We start from the raw sequence: 9,503 nt of genomic DNA, 5'->3' as shown, positions 1-9,503 counted from the left end.
GATATGGTGGTGAGTCAAATATATCAATGTAATTTAGCTGTATCAAACTGGAAAGTATAGGATGAATTTAACTCTCATATCTAGTCAGTTTTTTCTTGCCTTTGGCTCCATTTTAAAGAATCCACAAAAAATCATATTTTCTTACAAAAAATCTGAATATTTAACGGACTTAACAAAAGAGTCAGCAAAGTATTTTATGTCGATTGTCTATATTTTTTAAATTGTCAGCTGCTATGGACACCAATATACAACATAAATATAAAAAAATACCCTGAACCACTTTTTTAGAGTATATAGATACCTTCTGTACAAGATGAGACCCAAAAAGCATTAAACTCACTTCATTCAACAAAAAGTAATAAAATGTTAAGACGTGGTGGTTTCAGTAAACGCAAGTCCATAGTTTAGCAAAAACTTCCCTGAGACATAATCCAATGAAATTACAGTCATGCCTTACAACACTAAAAGTGACTAAAATTCCCTGAAAGTGAAGCTGGCCAGTGTTAGCTTGGAATTGGCTGCTATGTCTAGCTCTGAAAGTAGAGAAGTTTGCGGAGGAAGTTAAAGGAACCAGGCATTTGCTTGTAGAGCCCCTTTGCAGAGTTTTGGGAGACTTCGTGGTTAACCTGGAAATAAAGGAAGACAACATTTAAATTAAAATCTCCAAAGGTAAGCAGGATTCATTGGTCCAAGCTAATTTTACTGGGATCATACAAGAAACTCACCATCATCAACATTGTAACCAAGTCATCAGTGGCAGCATTTTCCTCAAGAATACGGTCTAGTGTCTCGATGTACCAGGAGCCTGACTGGGTGTCTCTCCAGGAAACATAACCTGTATTTAAAAAATGGGCAAAGCGGCATTCAGAAGAGTTTCATATGAAGTCAAGTTAATCTATGGCTCTGTTTTGCATCTGTTTGTAAAAATACACACACAGATGCATGCATGCAGCTCACAGACACACACCGGGAAAAGTAGAGTAGGACACCAGGATGTCACTCGGAGTGGGCAATGTGGCTCTGGCGTCTGGCTCATCTGACATGCTCAGAGAGTCGCTGCTGGATGACATTGGAATGGCATCAGTCTGGTCATCTGCTCCACCAAAGGATGGTTCAACCTCATCAGGAGACACCTCAAAACCTGTGTCTCTTTCATCTATGGGGCAGAAATAAATGTTATGCCACTTTATTTGTATATATCACCTTTAAATGTTATCCCTTTTCAACTTTGTTTCTATTTTAGTTACCTCCACCACAGGCTTGTATGAAGAAAAGTTTGGGTTTGCCCTGTAATGATGGACAATGCTGGCCATTTAGGTAGTTAGTGATGTGCTGGACTGGGACATGCTGCCCATCAACACCGTACACGGCCCCTGGGAAACGGTTGTGACTCACCTATAAGCATATGTGAAGTCTTATAAGTCATCTAGGGCAATATAACAATCAGGTTTTTCAGGATTAAAACAACCAACACAGAGGAAATGTCATACCTCAGTCCCATGGGACAGCATGATAACAACACAGCAGTCATATTGTGAATGGTCCTTCTTAGATAAAGCAGACAGTTCATGTTTGATTTGCTGAAATAAAAAAGAAACTGTTTACAATCACCGTTTAAAAATATGGTTTCAGAGAGAGGAGATGAACAAATGATTCTTACTCTTTGTTTCAGGTTTGTCCTAACCACCACAATAAAGTTGAGTGCCTTGAATCTTCCCTCCAGCTTGTCACAGTCTATGTTGGACCCTTTGCGGTTGTTCAGCTCACTCTCAGGTTCAAACTCCACGTTGTTTATGATGAGGCAATGTCCACAAGGGCTGGCATCCATTTTATAGCTCTGACACAAAGAGGAAAGAGGCATGATGTGAATATATATTGATGTAACATTATCATATTATTATATTAGAAATGCACAATGCACTAATGATTTAGTTCTACAGTAGGCTTTGTAGCCATTGGTTGTGAAGTGCATGATACTTAATGGTGCTAACCTGAATACTATCCAGTCGAGTCCTGCTGGGAAGCCTTGGCCTTATGTACTCCCTTTCAGGTGCTGTGAAGAATCAGTATGTGTTGATCAAGAAACTCACTGAATTTACAGACTTTTACAAATATTTAAATTGATGGCATAGTTTACATGGAGTGGGAGTTGTACTGGGTCTCTGTACTGGATGGACAGGAACATCGTCTTTTCTTTGTTTATCAACATCCATGGGAGGGGCTATTCAGAAAAGAGAAAAGAGTACATGAATGTTACACAAAGTCTTTTATCTTCCCAAGACAGGAGAGTTTCAAGAATTGTAATGATTTGCGTATCAAATGAAATAATCATAAAGACAATTATAGAAAGACAGTAAAATCACACACTCACAAACTGGGAGAGGCTGGACAACAGGGCAAAAAACCTGAGTGGGTGTTGCAGGCTGTATCTGAACCGCTGGAGCTCCACTCTGCAGGAGCTCTGCCAAACTGTGCTGACCTGTCTCCTGAAGGCACTCCAGAAATAATGGGAAGGCTCGACTCCCACGGGTCTCTAAGTCCTGGACTAACTTTCTGGCCTGTTCAAGTCTGGTCCCAGAGCACTGAAACGAGACACAGGAACAGGTGTTTATCACCATTTCACAAAAAACAGAGACATGTTCCAGAAATGTAATGGCGACCTACATATTTGTCTTACCTTTATTTCATCGATCATGTCTTGTGTAAACACTCCTTTTTCAAAAAGGCAGTCATAGAGGTTTAACGGGTCCAATCCTCTCACGAGATTGGTCCTGTTGCGCTGAAGAATCTTCCTGTGTCTTTCTTCCATTCTCTACTCAGACAACCTCAACGAGGGAGACAACCAATCACACAATGTCGAAAAGTACTCTCTACTGTTTCAGAGACAGTCGGTAACCTATAATGTAGCACTCCCTGTTCTTCTACAAATGAAGTGTCTCTTTCAATTGTCTTATTTGTGCTAGGTTGCATTCGCTATTTCCTTGTTTACATCACCAGTGTCTGTGATTGGTCCACTGAAAGACTACAGAGAGGAAACAAATGGGTGCGCTTGATTTGTATTACTGGGCGCCGCTGACGTCTGATAAGCGTATACAGTCTTTGACCGCAATACGTTAACACTAGAAATATTGACACGACGTGCAACAAACCGAACACATACGGATGAAGCATAATGTTTCACTAGATACTCTATTTCCCAAAATTACTTTCGGTAGTAGGAACCTCCCCCTCTGCTTCATGGATATGCTCCTGCATCACAGCAGCAGGTTGTGAGCTTGCTCTGGAGGAACCGTGGGATGCTGCTGAACACACCCTTTGCATTTCGTTGTCTTTTCACATCAGCATTAACCAGCAAGCTGAAGAACATCACAACCTCGTCCAAATATGTGGCGTAGTGCTGGTTGACTGCATCTGCTTGAGGTGACTGCATAGCTGTTGCTGAGGCAGCTAGCCACTGTAGCAACGCAACAAACCCTAATGAAAAGCTGCATGAACGTTTATAACGGTCCTCGAGGAAATATGTTACTGTCAAAGCTGAGTCCTGTCGGAGTGATTATGATATTGCTATGTCTGAGGCTGCATTAGTTGGGTAACATACATTACATAGCCTGCTTCTTTAGTTAGCATGCCATTTTGTCTATATCTTGCTACTGGACTGTATCATTTTGCATCATTACAAGAGCTTTTTAATACTTTCATGTCAGCAAAAGGCGGTGTCATAATAGCCTCTTTATTAGTCCACTTAAACTTGACGGTGACGTTTCTTCTAATGTTTCAGGTAACTGTGATGGCGGGGTCAAAGATGTATACGCAGCTGGCTCTGTTGGTGGTCCTCTCAGTGCTGCTGACAGGAGCATCCCAGGCTGGGCCTGAGATGGACCCATACAAAATCTTAGGAGTCACCAGGAGTGCAAGCCAGGTGGAGATCAAAAAGGTCTATAAGCGTCTTGCAAAAGAATGGTAAATATTTTCACATCACACTAGCCTGTTTTTATAATCTCATTCACTGCTTAACTAATGAGAACCTTCTTTTCAAGGCATCCTGATAAAAACAAAAATCCAGGTGCTGAGGACATGTTTATCAAGATTACCAAATCTTATGAGGTCAGTCATTGTTAACAATGGAATTCATTAATATATTGTGTGGCTGGTGTTTAGCTCTTTGTTTAACATGGTATGTGTATGTAGGCTGTGACTTAAGCTAACTTATGCATAAGTCAGGTGTCTGCCGTATTGATATTTGTTCTACCTCAAACCTAGATCCTGTCCAATGAAGAAAAACGTGCCAATTATGACCGTTATGGTCAAACAGATGACACCCAGCCATACGGCAGCAGTCGCTATGGCCATCGCCACGACAGCTTTTACTTTGATGAGTCCTTCTTCAACTTTCCCTTCAACAGCAAGAACCACAGGGACTTTGCTGACAGCAGGTACATTTTGCACTTCAATCAGTATGTCAGCGACGTGGTGCCAGACAGCTACAAGAGACCATACTTGATAAAGATCACCTCTGACTGGTGCTTTAGCTGCATCCACATCGAGCCTGTCTGGAAGGAGGTGGTACAGGAAATGGAGACTCTAGGTTTGGAATTAATCTGTTAATCATCCAAAATGGTCCTATATTCATGCCATGTATAAAAGTTGCACAGAGCAAGTGTAAAAGGTTTATCAGTGCATATTTGTGGATCTACTATATTTATAGGTGTCGGAATAGGTGTGGTGGATGTTGGCTATGAGAGACGTTTGGCAAATCATCTCGGTGCTCATCGCACCCCATCAATACTTGGAGTAATCAATGGAAAAGTGACATTTTTCCATTACGCTGTTGCAAAAGAGCACCTGAGACAGTTTGTTGAAGACCTTCTTCCACAGAGACTTGTAGATCGGGTAAATATCTAGCTGTCTTGAGATAAACATTGCATAAAAAGTGCTTTAAGGAAAGGATGAATTATGCATTGCTTTATAAATACAGAAGATGTGTTGGTAGCATAAATGCAAAATAAATTTTGTATGTTTCAGGTCACTGACAAGAATGACCTGCAGTTTTTGAACAGCTGGCATGAGCTCAACAAGCCACACGTGCTTCTGTTCGACCAAGTTCCTGTGGTTCCTCTACTGTACAAAGTAGGCCCTTCCCTTGCGTTTTTTTAATGTGAAATTTACCTCAGGTGCCACAGACAGTTATTCACAGTTTATTGTATCTCTAACACACACATTTCAGTAATATATCTCTGCTTCTTCTTAGCTGACGGCATTTGCTTATAAGGACTACTTGCAGTTTGGCTATGTGGACCAGGGCCTTTCAGAGACTGTCGATCTACAGAAACAGTTCAATATTAACACCTACGCTCCAACCATGCTGGTCTTCAAAGAGAACACTGACAAGCCTGCTGATATTATACAGGTACATCACAGAAACAGGGAGCTTAATGAAAGAAAGTAGTTTAATTATTTTTCATCCTATCTATCTATCTCTAAACTAATTGCACTTGTGTTCACTAAAATTAAACCTTACTCTTTTTTTATGGTTTTGGTTTTTCAACAGGCTAAAGGAATGAAAAAGCAAATCATTGATGAGTTTATGTCAAACAACAAATTTCTCCTTGCACCACGGCTGGTCAATCAGAAAGTCTTTGATGAGCTTTGTCCTGTCAAACAGTTCCATAGACGCAGAAAGTAAGATAACCTACATTTTCGTTTATGACATCTGTTTTACCTGATTGGAGATGATTAAATTCTGAAATACAACTGAATTAGTTGTTGTTCGACATCTAATTGTAGGTATTCAAAGTAATGTTTTACATTTACTGATAACTTGTACTGTTTTTTCGTCCCCTCAGATACTGTGTCCTGCTGATCACAGGTGATGAGGAGACCTTTACTTTTGGGAACCAGGCGTTTCTCTCTTTTGCCTCAACCAATACCAAGGAAGTTGTGAGATTTGCTTATGTTTACCAAAGGCTACAACAACCACTCTGTGACACCCTCGCACAGAACAAGGACAGTGCACAGTCACACCCACAGGTAAGTTTATACTGTGCAACACTTAAGCAGCAAGTTTTATGGTAAAAATAGAGAATATATTGGGACTATAGGTTTTATGTTACGATATGCAATGTCTGTAAAAATCTGCATATTTGACAAAATAAGCTGTAGATAAATGTATTAGAGCACAGATTTGAGACAGGCAAACCCTTCCAAGACAAACACAAATAGAACAGGAGGAGGACATAAAAACACATTTGACTTAATATCTTTTAATTACTGTATTATTCAAGTTTATATTTTAAGTCTGAATGTTTTTTTTTTTTTACTCAGGTGGTCATTCTGGAGAGGCGTAATGCTGCAGGAAAGGCTTTATTTAAGCCAGTCACTGCCTGGAATGGAAGTGAGGAAGACAAGCAGCGTCTTTTGGAAGAGCTGGAGCGTCTTCAGAAGGACCCGTCTATTCTCATCCATGACGCCATGCTGCCTGAACTAAACAATGAGTTTGCCTCTGTATGTCCTCTTTGAGTATAACTATTGTTATTATTATTGCCTTTAAATATCACTTGCCATACAAGTAATAATCTTTCTTTATAGATGTTTTTAATCCGATGGATCTATGCGTCTTACGATTACCTCTCTGAAGTCATCGATGATATTCTGCATAACAACTGGTAGGCAAAGGTCTTATAGCTCTCTAACTGATGTTTTATTTTACATAGTTTGAGCAATTCATATTTAGGATTACATTTTCAGAATTTGAAAAAGGTATTAAAACTGTATGTAGCTTCCTTTCTGCTGGTATGAAATAACCTATTCTTGAGATGTAAAAACAATTACATCTTTGATTTGCAGGCGTGAGATGATGCCTCTCCTGTCCCTAATCTTCTCTGCATTGTTCATCTTGTTTGGAACTGTGGTCATCCAGGCCTTCAGGTTGGTTCCCTACCCATTCACATATTTTTCAAGGCCACCAAAATTGGCAATATTCATCTTATCCTGGGATATGTGTAAGACACAGTTTAAAAAAGGAGAAGAAAACCTAGATTTAATTTGATTTAATTTAATTTTAATTAGATTTAATTTTACTCTTGTTATCTCTGTTACCTTTTGTGTTTCTAGTGACTCAAGTGATGATAAGCAGACTAAACCAAAGGCGAAAGATGGAACAAAAGCAGAAAATGGGTCACCAGGGGCCAGTAGTTCTTCAAGGCAAGAATATATTTAATTTAATTTACATATTTTATCGAGTGAAGGATTTATCTTTCTGTTTCTTAGCTCTTTATTCTTGCCCTTGATTTTAGTCGGCCTCCCAAAAAGAATTTTGTGGAGGTGACGGAGCTAACAGACATCACTTACATGAGCAACCTGGTGAAGCTGAGGCCGGGACATATGAACATTGTGCTGGTGCTAACTGACGCTTCCAAGAACATCCTACTTAGCAAGTTTGCCAAAGAGGTCTACTCCTTCACTGGGTAAGCCAAACATTAAAGGTTTTTACATACATACATAACATATTTGTAATGTATTAAATATATTATACATACGTTATTACTTTCATTCTTTCAACCCTCTCCTAGGAGCCTGACGCTACATTTCTCCTTCCTGAATATTGACAAACATGGTGAGTGGATGAACACACTGCTGGAATACGCACAGGATGCCACACAGATCGATGCAGACGAGGATGACGGTGCAAACCACAAGATGGACTACACTGGCTTCGTGTTGGCACTTAATGGCCATAAAAAGTACCTCTGTCTGTTTAAGCCTGTCTATACGGGGGAAGACCTTGAAGGTAAGTCATCGGAGGACGAAGGGGGCACTTCAGGGGGAAGGTCGAGGTCAAGTTCCCGTGATGACCACCCACCGCGCAAATCCAACAGATCCCGCAGCATATCCACCCTGCAGATTCACCACAAGCTGGACCGCCTGGGGTTGTGGATGGAAAGGCTCATGGAGGGCACTTTGCCTCGCTACTACATCCCTGCCTGGCCTGGACTAGACAAAATAACCACCAGTAAATAGAATGAGGTGAGTAAGGAAGGACTTTATGTACTGTCACACTGAAATGGCCCCCCTCGTGTTCTGCTGAAGCTAGTCTAGAGCTGCCTATTTTGCACTTGAGATATTTAATAGTTACAGATGTCTTTTAAAGTTGGGTCTACACAAAAAACTTGACTTTAGTGCAACTACTGTGGGATAGGTCCTTTTGGCGTATCCCTCTTAAACTCATCGCATGCTGTTTTAGATTGTCAGTTGTCAAATTGTATTCTGGCAAATGCTGCTGTTACAGCCTTGTCAAAAGAGAACAAAAGCACTGTGGCCACCTGTACTCTCCTGCCGTCATGATTATCAGTCATATTCATCCACACTAAAGGAGGCAGGATAACTACCTTTGTCTTCATTGATGAATACTGTGAATAGAGATGCATGTCTCTAACATTTAATATCCTTGCCTTTTTATATTTCTCAGTCCATAAATTTTTTCTGCTATAAATTATGTTCTGACTGCCAACACACTTGTGCAATATAGCATACCGCTGTAATGTCAATGCCTTTCCACCTGGACCTGAAGTTTTTCTCGAGGTTTTTTCTGACTGTGAGATGGCACAAAAAGAAAATACTCATGTTGGATGGAAACTGTTGGGGTTTAGGTATCATTATGTACACTACAAGCAAGATTTAATTTAGCAACCTTATTCTATTTAACAACCTCAGTTAGCTAGTAGCTTTATGTAGCAAAAATAATAAACATGCTGTCTATTTTACTTTCAAAATGTTTTCCAAATGGCCACAATTTACTGCTTACTCATTACGTCATATTGAATTATGTAGACATGAAAGTGAAGACAAATTTAGTGTGTGCTTGCTTTGTTAATAATGTGTTTTGTTGGAATTGAGTGTAAGTATGTCAATCTCATTTTGTTGGTACGACATGATGTAAATATTGTATAAAATGGACGATAAGGTGAATGTTTTACATGGATTGATTAAAAAGCTAAAGGCATTGTTTTTTAGTTTTCAAGAAGATTTTATTTTACAAGTATAAAAAATGTCTGCTACTGTCAGATGTATTTGTTTGTCTTCAATAGTATATTTATCCTCCTGTTGGTTGTAATAAAATTCTTTATGTTGGTTTATTAAAATGGATTTTCTTTTGACAGAGAACACTGTCAATGTTTTGGGAAAAAGTAATTTTTCCATTTTTACCAAAAACCATCTATGGTTTTTGACAAAGCCTGTCTACTCAAATTATAATTAATAGGCCTATTTTACAGCAGACATCTTGATATATCTTGGTTAATAAAAGAATGGGTGTTACTTATGACATCAACAACAGCTTGGTTCTGTTCACTCGGTAAGCCATAAGAGTTTGATAGTGGACCACAAATGTAATTAGTAGCACTTCAAGAAAAAATCCTATAAAAGTACCCTAAGTCTGTCCCACCAGGCCCAATGCTCTTAACATTGAAGAAAAAGCTAACTTTATCACAGGTTTTTCATGGATAGTA

The 9,503-nt window shown here is 39.5% G+C and overlaps 2 protein-coding genes across 2 annotated transcripts; one reads left to right on the top strand and one right to left on the bottom strand.

Moving 5' to 3' along the window:
• Nucleotides 1-204: 204 nt before the first annotated feature.
• Nucleotides 205-2,945, bottom strand: casp9 (caspase 9, apoptosis-related cysteine peptidase). The gene is made up of 10 exons (XM_069660048.1): nt 2,678-2,945; nt 2,372-2,582; nt 2,138-2,221; nt 1,992-2,053; nt 1,661-1,837; nt 1,491-1,580; nt 1,248-1,395; nt 968-1,156; nt 726-835; nt 205-626 (listed from the first exon to the last, which is right to left on the bottom strand). Exons 1-10 carry the CDS (start codon nt 2,807-2,809, stop codon nt 528-530), a joined length of 1,302 nt encoding a protein of 433 aa, XP_069516149.1. The 5' UTR covers nt 2,810-2,945; the 3' UTR covers nt 205-527.
• Nucleotides 2,946-3,289: 344 nt separating this feature from the next.
• dnajc16 (DnaJ (Hsp40) homolog, subfamily C, member 16) lies at nt 3,290-9,270 on the top strand. Its single transcript, XM_069660056.1, has 15 exons — nt 3,290-3,420; nt 3,779-3,960; nt 4,038-4,104; nt 4,261-4,585; nt 4,706-4,890; nt 5,023-5,127; nt 5,249-5,407; nt 5,549-5,679; nt 5,844-6,027; nt 6,322-6,501; nt 6,586-6,662; nt 6,844-6,924; nt 7,111-7,200; nt 7,293-7,463; nt 7,569-9,270. Exons 2-15 carry the CDS (start codon nt 3,788-3,790, stop codon nt 8,014-8,016), a joined length of 2,376 nt encoding a protein of 791 aa, XP_069516157.1. The 5' UTR covers nt 3,290-3,420; nt 3,779-3,787; the 3' UTR covers nt 8,017-9,270.
• Nucleotides 9,271-9,503: the final 233 nt, after the last annotated feature.

The sequence above is a fragment of the Semicossyphus pulcher genome, unplaced genomic scaffold (genome assembly GCF_022749685.1).
Source record: "Semicossyphus pulcher isolate SPU_LCO1_2020_fin unplaced genomic scaffold, fSemPul1.0.p SCAF_13, whole genome shotgun sequence".
NCBI classification, from domain to species: Eukaryota; Metazoa; Chordata; class Actinopteri; order Labriformes; family Labridae; genus Semicossyphus; species Semicossyphus pulcher.
The sequence above is the reverse complement of the archived record's forward strand: the minus strand, read 5'-3'. Positions and strand labels throughout refer to the sequence as shown.

What these genes read in the sequence shown, in the direction of transcription:
- dnajc16 (XM_069660056.1), top strand. Translation starts at nt 3,788, where the DNA reads ATGGCGGGGTCAAAGATGTATACGCAGCTGGCTCTGTTGGTGGTCCTC. An exon ending in TAAACAATGAGTTTGCCTCT is followed by an intron (nt 6,502 to 6,585) that starts GTATGTCCTCTT and finishes CTTTCTTTATAG; the next exon opens with ATGTTTTTAATCCGATGGAT. An exon ending in GAGGTCTACTCCTTCACTGG is followed by an intron (nt 7,464 to 7,568) that starts GTAAGCCAAACA and finishes ACCCTCTCCTAG; the next exon opens with GAGCCTGACGCTACATTTCT.
- casp9 (XM_069660048.1), bottom strand. Translation starts at nt 2,809, where the DNA reads ATGGAAGAAAGACACAGGAAGATTCTTCAGCGCAACAGGACCAATCTC. An exon ending in ACATGATCGATGAAATAAAG is followed by an intron (nt 2,583 to 2,677) that starts GTAAGACAAATA and finishes GTCTCGTTTCAG; the next exon opens with TGCTCTGGGACCAGACTTGA. An exon ending in CTCGACTGGATAGTATTCAG is followed by an intron (nt 1,838 to 1,991) that starts GTTAGCACCATT and finishes TCTTTGTGTCAG; the next exon opens with AGCTATAAAATGGATGCCAG.